This window comes from Glandiceps talaboti, chromosome 6 (assembly GCF_964340395.1).
Source record: "Glandiceps talaboti chromosome 6, keGlaTala1.1, whole genome shotgun sequence".
NCBI classification, from domain to species: Eukaryota; Metazoa; Hemichordata; class Enteropneusta; family Spengelidae; genus Glandiceps; species Glandiceps talaboti.
Window position 1 is genome coordinate 14,582,604 of NC_135554.1, and position 14,533 is coordinate 14,597,136.

Here is a 14,533-nt window from a genome sequence, read left to right on the forward strand (position 1 = left end):
GAGCTCTGATAACACTTACCGCGACAACTTTCCAAGAATAGTTCATTCATTGAGAGGGGTCAGGAGGATTATATTTTACAGGATGATTGATAACAGATGATGCACCTGTTCATTGTCGATTTGAATTGGGAATCCCTTTCTATATATGGAAAAAGTACACTTGTTTCTATCGGACACGAGATCCTAAAAGGGGATCCCTTCGGTGTCACATCACCTGCAGCATTCCGACCACAGGTGTATATGGCAACCGTCAAACAGTAAATCAAACTGTCCATTGTTTTATTGTAATAAGTAATATGATAACATTTTTTCCCCTTTTCATGCCGGTAGATTTCTCAACAACACAACTTCATAGACGTAACGAGGCGACGCAGCTTCCACAAACCTATCGTTGTGTTCAATCTTGAAGACAGGACGACTGTTTACGGGATGGATGGACCATAAACAGAGGAAGCGGAAAAACCATGTATCCACCGAAAAGTCGCAGTCTTTGCTTGATACACTATCGCTAAAACGACATTGTATATAGGAACAACTGGACGTACAACACACTTCGAATTCTCGAGTTTGAACTTCGCTAGATAATTCAAACACGTCAGAGGCAATCATGTGTTGACGGTATGAGAACTGCCTCGAATTGTGAATTCTTCAAAGATGTACCTACTCAAACATTGATCAAATAATTTTGGATTCTTCCTTGTTGACATAAATAAACGATTCCTTTATTTACATTTGACTAAACAGTAAGACAAGACATACAACTACAAATGTAGCACCAAGAAGACAAAAAACTTTAAATATATCCCACCGATTAACTTTATACGACATTTGTATTTGTTGATGTTGATGTTGGACATCACAAATGCACGGACTTAGTGGAGATTCCATGTACAGAATGGCACCAAACAAACGTGAGTCCAAGGTAAGACAATAAGACTTCACTATTTAAAATGTTTTCATGAACTCGATAATTTATGAATAATCTTTATTTATACTGGATAGTTCTTTAAGTATATAAACGCGTGTCTCCCAAGAAGTCCAGTTAGGGCCATCCCTCATGGGTTCAGTGTTAATGCAGGAGGAAACTGGAGCACCCGGGAAAATCCTGCGTTGTTCGGTAGAGTCAAACTGAACGACACTCTTTTTACTTACAATGTGATAAATTTGATCGAACCCTGAATGGGGTTCGAACCCAAACCGCAGTGGTAAGAGGCAAATGCCACCGAATCGAAATATTCAAGAGGCCTTAGGTAAACCATCAATATTTATGACACGTGTACTGTGATTATCTTAGCCGACGAAATGATGCAATGTTTGGTGTTCATTAACCTGACAACAGGACATTGTCTTGAACTGTTTTTTTTCAGATATCGTTATACTATATTATACAATGTAATAAGTCCCCATTGGGCATCCGTACCGTAGCCTTACTCTCAAAGACATGGGGTCTACATATGACTCCAGGCAACAAACTTATTCAGTCTATCGACAAGTTGGAATTGTCGTATAAGTTTTGATAGACCTCTTAAAAAGTAGTAGACTAGAATTGTGTGATAGTTTGTCATGACGAATCTTTAAAATAACAGCACACACCATGGTAATTATATATACAAATTAAAATCGGTGGTACAATCACTGTAAACTTTAATATTGAACAACTGTCTGCCATGCACGAATTCAACACCTTTTTCGCTTGGTTACAATGTATTTATTTATTTATTTATTTATTTATTTATTTATTTATTTATTTATTTATTTATTTATTTATTTGTTTATTTGTTTGTTTGTTTGTTTGTTTGTTTGTTTGTTTTTGTGTGTGTGTGTATGTATGTATGTATGTATGTATGTATGTATGTATGTATGTATGTATGTATGTACGTACATGTATGTATGTATGTATGTATGTATGTATGTATGTATGTATGTATGTATGTATGTATGTATGTATGTCTGTCTGTGCGCGCGTGGAAAGACAACAGAAATCAAGGTATACCAGTACCAGTAACGTGGCTTGCAGTTTAAGGTTGAATTGCCGATAAAAGTACAACCGTGCGACCCTTTCCATCTTCCATGTACATGACAAACGAGTCTGCATTTGTTTGGATGATAACGATTTTCTAGTTGTATGAGTCTTGTGACTTCAAACTAGTGACAGTTCACAACCCAGTGCATTAGATTGCAAGAAATGTCCAATAATGAGGTGTTGACGGCCTAAAGCCACACAATCAAATCCCAACATCGGAACTTCACATTTCCATTATGAATCCATTGCATCAGTGCTTACTGAGGGTCCGATAAATTACCGCTCTCGGCTAATAAAAGCCATCGACAGCATGAAATACTTCAAACAACGTTAAATGTCAGGAGAATTCACTCCAGTGCAGTAAAGCACCAATCACCATGGCAACCTTTGAAAAATCTCTGTTCTTGTTCACTCAGAGACTGGAACCGTGTACGTTATTGTACAAGTGTTAATAAATTTGACCCGTGCGCTATCCCCTACGTAATCGTAGGCTGTCGACATTATGACGGATACAGAATTCATTGAAGCATACCGCTGACATCAATCAAATTGAAGTCGCTGTTCTTAGATAGGACCGACCAAGTGTGGATCAGCAGGCCAGGCATAACGTTGTCGAGTGTCTGCCTTCAAAACAGCCGAATTCCCTGCTCAATTTGGACGAATTCAAGCGTTGAAAGGTATTAAAGTGATGTGATGCCGAACAGGAATTGTCAGATGGAGAAAGTAAAACACGAGAGAGTGGAAGATCACTCACATTGAAGGAAACTGCGAATAGAGCATATGAGTGCGAAATCTGCTGAGATTTGAAGCCACAAAGGGGAGTCAAGAGAGAAGAAAAAGATTAGCGAACTGAACTTGCTCACAATTGGTAAAAAAAAAGTAACGAATATATGTTCTCGTATGTTGTGTATTAACTTATGTCAGTTCTAAAGTGAGAGTATTTCAAACTCTTCGTCGCGTTGATATACATGTATATGCTTATAAAGATTGATGTAAGAATTCACTACTGGTTGTTTCACGTGTATACGAAGGCGGTATATCACTCGCAAAGTAACTGAAGTTAGATTTAATGGCTCGTAATGAATTGTAAAAAGGTGTAAATTTTAGTCGAGTTACAGAGAATTTTATGATTTCATCGTAAAATCGGCTCCTTGGGGATTCTAGTTTCTTTTCCTGTTTGTGAGACCTATGTCATATCTCAACCTGTGTATCGTTTATCTTTCTGCACAATCACCAATCTTTCATAGCTCTTCTAAATCACACACTTCTACTGAGTTACCAATGTCATATATTAAACATGCAAACGTGTTACAGGCTAATTAGAAGTTGTGTAAAAGAACCCCATTTCATTACGTTTATCACCAGCATTGAGGTTATTGTCGTATAGTCGGTCAGAAAACAACTAACTGGCAATAAATAATATTTTATAGTTAACTCGTTAGGAAAATTTCATTCATACCCTTGTTGAGTTCACGTCAGTGTAGTTCTACATCATACACTTGTCAGTATTGTGTGTGAAACTTGTCATGACTGTACAAATCAATATAGTAATTCAACATTGCATATAAATTATATAAAACGGTGGCCGTTTTGAGATATGCTTGCAAAGAATTGAAAGAGATACAAGTTTCATCGTTTTAATTGCCGTTGGGGGCGCCCACAAAACGGTACCTCAGACCATTATAATACTAGTGTATGTAAAATGTGGTGCATTTTTTATGGAAATTTCTGTTCCCGTTGGTAAAGATTCTGTTACACCAATTTCCCCTTTCAATAGCTGTTCATGTCTTTTTCTAGTTTGTACCATACTTGCAAATTGATTGAAATCTATGACGTCACATAATTTAGTTTGAACTGTGCATAATTTAACAAATTGAATCAAAGTCCGTTGATATTAAAGGGGCACATTTTGATGTTGATATGTTTTCCGCAAAAAGGTACAAAATGGCCAGGAAAGTCGTGACAGTTATTCACATGAGAGAGAGAGAGAGAGAGAGAGAGAGAGAGAGAGAGAGAGAGAGAGAGAGAGAGAGAGAGAGAGAGAGAGAGAGAGAGAGAGAGAGAGAGAGAGAGAGGAGGGAGGGAGACAGACAGACAGACAGACAGACAGACAGACAGACAGACAGACAGACAGACAGACAGACAGACAGACAGACAGACAGACAGACAAAGAGAAAGAGAGACAGAGGGGGATGCAGACAAATGTAACAGAGACGCATGTGTGTTAGTCTGATGATAAATAAAGATATCGCTAGACAGAGACAGCGAGACAGGCAGAGGCATACATACATACATACATACATACATACATACATACATACATACACACACACACAGACAGACAGACAGACAGACAGACAGACAGACAGACAGACAGACGAGCACGAGCTGTAATGTTGATAATACCAGTTTTGACTATTATTTTCACACCTTAGCAATTGCACAGTCTTTTAGTAGTAGTAGCACATTATAACAATATTTGCAGGTTATAAATTGTGACTTTACACTGCTAGTATTTCCAGCGCACGATACAAAACAATAAAAAATGAAAGTTACGGGCAATCATAACATACCGAAAATTAATTAGACCCTTGTACTGAATATCTTTAAGTGCGCTTTATTCGTCAATACCAGCCAATATGCCACAAGTATCCTGCCAGCCAAACAAATCGTGCATTTATTAACTGCATTGTGAACCGTGTTAATGACAGCTTTATTGTTGCTGAAACGTATGGTGGTGCATGGTGCTGGCAGTCAATGGGTGATCAATAACTATAACAGAGAGCCTACCCAGTCACACTGCAATCAGTCGCGACGCCTCTACTTCGACCTGAACACGAACTGCACTGACAGTATTGGAATACAAATACATGTTGGCAAGTTGAAATTTGGTTACGTTCAGGGATACAATTTATCCTCCGAGAGTATATTGATCGGTCAGCTGAGTTTTTAGCTACAACCTATTATCACATAAAAACTCGTTGGAAGACAGCGATATTTGTGACGTCATGATGACGACCGAGGAGATACTTTGGCAGATGCAACAGGATATGGACGATCATCTTGACCAAGTTGGTGTGTCTTTACATGTATGTTAAACATTACTCTTACCTTACAGTTTGCTATATAATTCATTTTAGAACGTTGCTGATTTTCATTTCATCTACCCATACATGCTATCCCGCTCTTTAGTTTGATTGTACAATGGGTTGTTACCATGAACCAATTTCCCGAAACAAAGCACTTTATTGACAAAAAGCTTAAATATTTTCAGCAATTTACTAATTCATTGTACGCAAAAAAAAAACAGTTAATCTACAGTTATGTGTATATTCATAGATATGTAATTCCATATTGTAAAGCAGTGAATGACCGGAGCAATCTGCGGACATATAACCTAATACAGTAAGAGACTCAATACTTTCGTCTTGTCAGTGACATAGATCAAGTTTGGGGTCAAATGTCAACCCACCTAACTTTAGAAGCTGTGGTGCTACCGACACTATACTGTATAGTTCAAGTGTGTGATTATGCTTTGATTGTCATCCTAGTATCCGCCGTTCGTCTTTCAACGGCTGTCAGTCTGGTCGCCTGGATATTTTGCATGTACGTACGTATTCACTATACTGTAGAGAGCAGTAAGAACTCTCCATCTGTTTACGACATCTGCAAATATCAATGTATGAATATGCGTGTGTGAAAAACGGTAGGAAAGCGAAGAGTAATGATGTAATATAAGTTGGCCTGACAAGTCAATAAAACATTACTTGGTGTTTACTTCACAGGTGAGTCGAGGTGGCACGGGGTATAATTTTGATGATCTAAGTTGAGCACACTATGATTCTTTGATTAATGAAAAAAATGACTTTTTATGGCAGGCTGGTGATTTTTAAATCCTCAGCTGCTTCGAAACCTGCCTACCCTTTTAATGTATATGCGTCGTTCCAAATAGTTTGCTTGTCGCTTTAAGTAGGTTATTTATAAACTTTATTTTGGGGTTAAAATATTGCTTTAATAGGTGAGTGTTGTGAAGGTAGACTACTTATGCTCTCGATGTATTTTGTTAGAAATAAATCGTATGGTACAATAAGAATTTCACCTTCAAAAGACATTCTGTTTTTTTTCTGCCATTTGGGTAAACTTTGATTCAGTTTTTTTTTTTAAAAAAAAGAATGTTTCAATTGCTTTTCGTTATATATGGAAATTCAATGTACACTCAAACTGGCTATCAGAAATTGTCAAGCTTTTAAATCCAATCGATCCCGAGTAACTAGAAAGCAATCCCGAACAATTATTCTCTACAGGAGCAAACTTCAGACAGAAACCGGAAATTTTGTCAAACTGAAAGACAGACAGATAGACAGACAGACAATTGTACTTGGTAAAGTACCGTTCCTGAGGTTGCAAAAATATTTAATGGATCCCTTTCAGACTACCAGAATTTGCAAACTGGCTATCAGAAATTTTCAAGTTAAATCCAATCCCGAGTAACTAAAAAGTAATTCCAAACAATCACCCTCTACAGGAGCAAACGTCAGACAGAAAGGGATATTTTTTTCAAACTGGCAGAATCTAAAGATGATATTATATATATATATATATATATATATATATATATATATATATATATATATATATATATATATATATATATATATATATATATATATATATATATATATATATTACTGGTCACAAAAGTAACAGTTGACGTTACATCGAATAAAAGTTTGTGAAATCTTATGAACTTAGCGTTAATTTTGAACAATTAATTTCACGTGTTAACGCAGATTGTCAACTTTATGTTGAAATTTCTTTATTGTATCCTGTAATGAGAAACAGTTACTGTGCTTGGCTATCAGCTCTCTCCTCCTCCCCCTCCCCCCCTCTCTCTCTCTCTCTCTCTCTATCTATCTATCTCTATCTCTCTCTCCCCCCTCTCTCTTGTATATAAAATTATAGAGAGAGAGAGATAGAGAGACAGAAGGAGACAGCGAGACAGACAATTGTACTTGCCAAACGATTGCTCCCGGGGTTTAATTTGGTTCAAATCATGAGCACCAGAATTTTCGTGCCCCCCCCCCCATTTTCTACTCAGGCCCTCCTGCCGTAAATTCTGCTCGTTCCCTTAACCACGAAGATGATGCAGACACGGCAATTGCACGAAGAATAATTTCTGGAACGGAAAAAATCAAATACATGAAAAACAGGTACCCGTATAGGCATTCTCATCTCTGTTTTTAACAATTCACGCATCACGTATTATCTATATAATTTGTGAATAGTAAGCTAACAATGGAGGCTCACCATGTAGTTCAATTAATTTTCAATTTAGGGATCACAAATTTACCTTTGTATTGGTCCGACAAAACATGAACCGTTTGAATGCTACTGTGAATCCCGTGTGATATTGTCAGATTTAGGATGAATGGAGAAATTATATAGGCTTAAATTGAAGCTTGCAGAGTATGCCTTTTACAACTTTAATATTTTCATATCTATTGTGTTCATTATTCATCATTTCGTATCTACCATCAACTTGTTTTCTTTGTGTGTGGTCAACCTAACACCGATATCACGATTTTATACTTATTGCCTAGAGCTAAGAGCAATACGTATTCAATTCATTTTTTTGCTATTTATTAAAATCATCAGGGGACTTTTATTGATACAAATTTATAATTAACGGCTGAAATACTTGCAATATATTCGAACCCGCATTTTTCACTTGTACGCCTACGTTGTAGAAAGTTGACTTCGTCGTCCATCATTTTGGTTTGCACAACAAATTTAGCTTTTTTTATATCGTACCGACACAAAGTGTTATTGTTTGAACACACCGCTACCAGTTATCAAGATGACACGAATCGATTTATCACATGCGCTTTAAGCTTATGTGCGGAGCTGAGGCGCAAGGCGAGCGTATGAGTTGCTTGCGTTTTTGTGTGTCTGTGTCTGTGTCTGTGTCTGTGTCTGTGTCTGTGTCTGTGCCTGTGCCTGTGCCTGTGCATGTGTCTGTGTCTGTGTCTGTGTCTGTGTCTGTGTCTGTGTCTGTGTCTATGTGTATGTGCGTCTGTCTGCCTGTCTGTCTGTCTGTCTGTCTGTCTGTATGTCTGTCTGTATGTCTGTCTGTCTGTCTGTCTGTCTGTCTGTCTGTCGCCGTCTGTGTCTGTGTGATTGTGTGTCACTGTGTGTGCGTGTCTGTCTGTCAGTCACTCTGTCTTTCTGTTGAAAACAATACTTTTGTAACTCGTACATTTTCTATCCCCATCTACTGTATCATACGAGATTCACTCCTAGATCCAGGAAAGAGAGTTAGACACGTCATTTCGATTTCTTTCTGAGTCCACCAAAGTGGGATGTCTATATTTCAATTTACGAAAAAATAAATTTCAAAAGGAAGCTTTAAAACGTGATAGACTATTTCTATTTAGAGTTTGAGTGTATGTAAATTACCTGTTATACGGTAGTTGATAGCATAGGGGCGTGTAGTATTTCTTAGATTGAGTGTATGTAAATGACCTGTTATACGGTAGTTTATAGCATAGGGGCGTGTAGTATTTCTTAGATTGTTGTTTTCCTGGTCTACAGGCTAAATATAACAACGTTTTGACTATATATTCCTACCTGTTATTTCTACTAGTATTGAGATTATTACATTTGTAGCAGCAGGATTCGTACGATATTTTCTTAAGAAAACGGCAATCTAAGCAATAATACGTGACCCTGTGGTTGATAGACTGTATGGTATACATTGATATCGTGTTGATGGTGCCGGTTAAATTGCTAATAATACCGGAAGTATATGATCGGAGCATAGGGTACAATAGAAACACAACATAACACACAAAAAACAAATTTCATCTGTTAAATTCGTTGGAAACTTTCTTTTGATAAGGAGAGGGAGAGGGAGATGGATCCAATGTTTCTGTAACTTTTTTTTTCGTTATTTACACTCATCAAGATAATTGATAATTTGTCCCCACTGAGCTAAAACAGTGTCACATATCTATAAAGTCTCAGACAAATACTTTCTTGAGTGATCTGAGATAAATAAAGTGTAGATTTGGTTCAAACTATGGAGAGTTGTTTGAGTTACAAATCTTGGAATCTACTTTGAAGCCACCGTCGCCCCAAAGTGGCCTCAAAGTATGTGAAGCTGGCATTTTCAGTTAACACAGTCGAGAGTTATATCGGACAACAAGTGTTCTGAGGTTATTTATGAATTAAAATTTCTAACACAGTCAAAAGCAGTTTTAAGGAGAAATGCATAGGAATTAAAATGTGTAAACGTATCCCAGATGTGTGACGTCAAGAAGCAAGTAATAGGTGTATTGTTGATACATGTACACGCTAAAATTCCATAAATGTATTTATACATATTCCTGTAAATATGAAATCGTTTGGCTAAGAAAAGGGAAAACAAAGAGAATTTTGAAGCTAGTCATAGTTGTTTCCAACTGCTACCAACATAGACAGTGTGAAGGTACTGCGTTAATGAATTCCCATGTTTCGATCTGATCGCCAGAAGTGACGGCCAGAACTCCTAAAGACTAGATGGGCTCATTACCGACATTGGGGTCAATGTCCACACTCCATCACATTATCCCTGATATCTTACTACACTGTTTCTACTTCTCTCCTGTCAGACCCACCTCTCTCTTGTCAGACCCACCTCTCTCCTGTCAGACCCACTTCACTCCTATCAGACCCACCTCTCTCCTGTCAGACCCACTTCACTCCTGTCAGACCCACCTCTCTCCTGTCAGACCCACCTCTCTCCTGTCAGACCCACTTCACTCCTATCAGACCCACCTCTCTCCTGTCAGACCCACTTCACTCCTGTCAGACCCACCTCTCTCCTGTCAGACCCACCTCTCTCCTGTCAGACCCACTTCACTCCTGTCAGACCCACCTATCTCCTGTCAGAACCACCTCTCTCCTGTCAGACCCACCTCTCTCCTGTCAGACCCACCTCTCTCCTATCAGACCCACTTCACTCCTGTCAGACCCACCTCTCTCCTGTCAGACCCACCTCTCTCCTGTCAGACCCACTTCACTCCTATCAGACCCACCTCTCTCCTGTCAGACCCACTTCACTCCTGTCAGACCCACCTCTCTCCTGTCAGACCCACCTCTCTCCTGTCAGACCCACTTCACTCCTATCAGACCCACCTCTCTCCTGTCAGACCCACTTCACTCCTGTCAGACCCACCTCTCTCCTGTCAGACCCACCTCTCTCCTGTCAGACCCACTTCACTCCTGTCAGACCCACCTATCTCCTGTCAGAACCACCTCTCTCCTGTCAGACCCACCTCTCTCCTGTCAGACCCACCTCTCTCCTATCAGACCCACCTCTCTCCTCACACCAAAACCTCAGACCACTAAAGATTTGGTCTGAGCCAAAACTAACAATTGATTCACTGCATGGTTGCGGTATGTTCTGATATAGTTACATTTCAATGGTGACAGTGGTGGGATGTAGCAGCTGTGGAATCTGTGGCACTGGGTGACAACGATGGGATTCCAAAATTAGCAAAGTTAGATAATAGAATGACTTCCCTAATTCCATTTTAAATATTGCCATGACCCCGAAAACCGATTTGTAAACTGTGACCCTCCTAATTCTCCCTCCCCTTAAATTACTGAATGCTCCTTAACCAATCTTTACATTTCAGTATAAAGAACTCAAGTTGATATCTTTTAAAGGCAAACCGTTAAATGTAAAAAAAACATTAACCATTCCATATTTTTTTTTGTTACAGGAATATTCATCCCATAAAATCGTGGAACGACGACGACGGCATCGTATTAACTCCTGTATAAGTGAGTTGAGTCATGTAATACCATCATCATTCGTCAAGGCGGTAAGTAGATCATTGCGGTGTTCGCGTCTGTTTGTTCGCGTCCATGTTTCCGCTAATGTGTTTTGGTGTAATGTATGTTGTGATGGGTAAGGCGTGGCTGATTTTAGACCGTCGCCCATTCTATTCAGTCCATGCATTGACCACATCAAACTTTCAGAAACCATCGGTCATACCATCTCTGAGTCACCCAAACTACCATCATACATCAGTTATATCGGTATCAACAATCAGTTACCAATATAGCCCAGGAATATAACACCACCTCACTACCATCAGTTCTACATTGGTATCAACAATCAGTTACCAATATAGCCCAGGAATATAACACCACCTCACACCCATCAATCAATCTACCCACATCGTATTTATATTGTCACACAGACCCATAATTAAACCATAGCCACCTGGAGTGGACCACGGTTTATTAATTAACAAGGTATGGGGTATACATATTATAAGCCACGTCAAACTCGTCAATGTTTTCATCCCCTCACCATGGAGGTAGGTAGAAGGGGATAATAATACCGCCATGCTCTCACTATCCAACCTGTTGACCACACGTCTATACTCAAGTCCTTGTTGTAAGTGGATTCGGGGTGAAGCGTGGTTTGATTATGAGATTAGAGGTTCCAGGTTTGAAGGTGACTGACACGTGAATTGATACAGAGATTGGGGGTTCAAAAATGCAGGTGATTTTTTTTAAATGACCGTCGTATTTCTTGTCATTATATATAACAGAGACACAGTAATAGTAGTGGTAAACTGGAGAAAGCCGAGGTACTTGAGTTAGCAGTGGCATATATACATGATATACAACGGAAAGCGAACGAAGACAACATGGATTGTTCTATAGATGATGGCAATGATAATAACCACATGGACGTCAATAACGGTCTGTATAAAATACACAATATAATATACATGTACTGACATTTGACTCATATATGTGACAAAAAGACAGTAAACAACAACAGATCCAAGAATACTTTAACTGTAATAGAGGTACCATTTGTAATATTGAAAAAAAAATTACTATCACCAAAATATCGAAATAGTTCAATACATTGACTTGATTTGAGAACGAGGGAGGACCAATTTCTACACACATACTTATTTGACAAACCTGACACTCAAAATGTATTCATTTGATCCATGGTTGTCAAAAATTATTACTTAAAAAATTCATTTTTTTGGCTGTTTTACTATGTGTTATGATTTACTTTTGATTGTAGATTTCCATAGGATTTTCATTTGTTGTCCTATGCTCACCATGTACATTGTTGTCATTGCAAGGCACCAATGCAATGCCAATAACACCCAAATGATTATCTAGTTTGTACTTTCTTATGAATACAGTATCTGATATTCGACACTTTGATGCGGAGACATGTTAAAATTAATCACGTACATTTTGTATTGATAAATATAAATTGTTGAACTTCACTTTTACATCTTTCTCCGAGTTCACCGATACACGTTGTTGTTCAGTTTATTGCACAATATATTAAAAATAGCGGAGTTTAGCCATTAAAGAGGAACGCCAAAGAAAATAATTTTTGCTGGGTTGCTAAGAAACACCAAATTGAAACCCATTTTCACCTCAGTCTGTTCTTTCAGTGATATAACATTGTCTTATAGGTCTTAGCAGAAATGAATATTTATTCAGCCGTCGTCTTTGGTTTTACAGAGAGTGGAGTAGAGTTGGAAGCAGTCAGCAAAAAGCGGTTTGAGGATGGTTATAAAGCTTGTATGAAGGAAATAGCTCAGTACTTGGCAGAAGTAGAGGCGATGGCACCTCAAGACATACGATTTTTACGTCTTCTCTGTCATCTCCAAAATCAAAATTTTGAAGAAATCTTTACAAGGGAGAAGAAAAGTTTTAAACCGACTGTAAAACCTGTTCGATTATTGGCCAGATCAACACTATCTCGTTTGAATGGCATACACAACCCTCCAACTTATGAAAAACCTATGAATGAGGATACATTTTCAGACTCAAATTCGGACAGTCCGTTATGCAGTCTCCCTAAAACACCAGGCTCTGACAAAGACGTAATGAGTCCATCGATGAGTTCAACTCATTCCGAAGGGCAGTTCCTTAGCTCCATGGTAACCAAATTGGAACCCGGGGACTCTTCACCATGCGATTTGACATGCCACACTGCATCCAACAGTATAAAGATTGTAAACGTTGCAAGTTTGACGAACTATTCCATAACTCAGCCAGTTGTTGCAACCACATCATCACCAACGGTTTCCATGGTTTCGAACAGCTCTGAAGAAGCAGCTTCACTTTCATCAACTTTGACGAAACCGCATTGCAGTATCACTATGACAACTCCTCCACAGCCATCTAAGAGTGAATCGCCAGAAGAACGCCGTCGGCTTCCTCCACCACTGCTACCAGTTAATACCAATTCATCTCCAATGCCATTGAACGGACTGCACACAACAACCCACCATTCCCACCAAACGATGAATGGTAATACCCCAACCACTATCGCCACCAACCCACCGCAAATTGTAACATTTGTACCTCATCCGATTCCACACCCTGCTCCCGCTAAAGTCATCACTGGATCCAAACTTGTGGTTGATCCAGTTACCGGACAGTATTTCCTACTCCCACCAACTCATTGCATCCAGATTCCTACACATGTACACGTGACTCCACAAGGAGCCAATCACATCGTTTTTAATCCTCCCAGCGCACCTGGGCCCATCCTAACACCGCCTCAGATCAATCATGTGATAACCACCAATGGACACGTGATATCGACATCTCCTAACATGACATCGAATGGTGTGCGTCTTCTTCAAAGCCAATGTCCAAATGCTGTCTTGGCTGTTGCACCTACATCTACCGTTCCATCGACAAAAGTACCACAGTCATCCATGCTTGACGTGAAATCACCGAATGAAGTTTGTTTGGGAAATCAGGAGAACACTCACGCCATGTCAAGATATGCATCGTGTTCTTCGTATATATCACATAATACTCCAATAATGCCAGGCCCACCGATAAGCCCAACCATAAACCCCATTCAAGCCCTTGAAAATATTGCCAAGAAGGACCCTCGTTAATTTCCGAACTAAGTTAAATTTGCCATCATGTTGATGTGATCAGTACGATATAGCAGTTGTACTGGCAGCCACCATGTTACACATTTCATCATTAAAGTTTGAAAAAAGTAGCATTTTGCATAGGTTTTTGTGTAAAAACAAGTTCTGAAGTAAAAATCATCATGAATGGAAATTTTAATCGGCTAAGCTATGACAGTGAAAAACAACAACTTTAGGAATTACTACTAATACAACGTTGTTGGATTTTACTATTTTAGTTACAGTACACTGGGTGTATGGTATATGCCGATGACGTCAGAATTAAATTTACTCCGCCAAAATAACTGGGTTATTTATATAGTCTATTTCGTATGAATTATGCAGAAGACATGGGTCTGCAAACTGTCTATTTCGTATTATATATAGTATTTTATATCGCTTATAGCACTGTCAAATAAGAAAGGGTACGTTGCTCGTAAATCACATTGCAAGCAAGGCTTTCAATTCTAACGTTGGGGGCGCTCTTTCGTTGTTTTATCCCAAGCCCCCTAACTTTGATGTGACGTTGTAACTTGTATGT

The 14,533-nt window shown here is 38.8% G+C and overlaps 1 protein-coding gene across 2 annotated transcripts; it reads left to right on the top strand.

Annotated features, from left to right (window-relative positions):
- Positions 1-742: 742 nt before the first annotated feature.
- LOC144436531 (uncharacterized) lies at positions 743-14,533 on the top strand. 2 transcript variants are annotated; one of them, XM_078125341.1, is made up of 4 exons: positions 743-922; positions 10,789-10,890; positions 11,629-11,782; positions 12,578-14,533. In XM_078125341.1, exons 1-4 carry the CDS (start codon positions 863-865, stop codon positions 13,972-13,974), a joined length of 1,713 nt encoding a protein of 570 aa, XP_077981467.1. In that variant the 5' UTR covers positions 743-862; the 3' UTR covers positions 13,975-14,533. The 2 variants fall into 2 exon arrangements, with proteins under 2 accessions (XP_077981467.1, XP_077981468.1); XM_078125342.1 differs by lacking the exons at positions 743-922; positions 10,789-10,890 and adding an exon at positions 11,391-11,471.

Bases quoted from the DNA above. Each gene is read 5' to 3' on its own strand.
- LOC144436531 (XM_078125341.1), top strand. From the start codon at position 863: ATGCACGGACTTAGTGGAGATTCCATGTACAGAATGGCACCAAACAAA. The intron at 923-10,788 runs GTAAGACAATAA...TTTTTGTTACAG, and splicing joins CAAACAAACGTGAGTCCAAG to GAATATTCATCCCATAAAAT. The intron at 11,783-12,577 runs GTCTGTATAAAA...TTGGTTTTACAG, and splicing joins CCACATGGACGTCAATAACG to AGAGTGGAGTAGAGTTGGAA.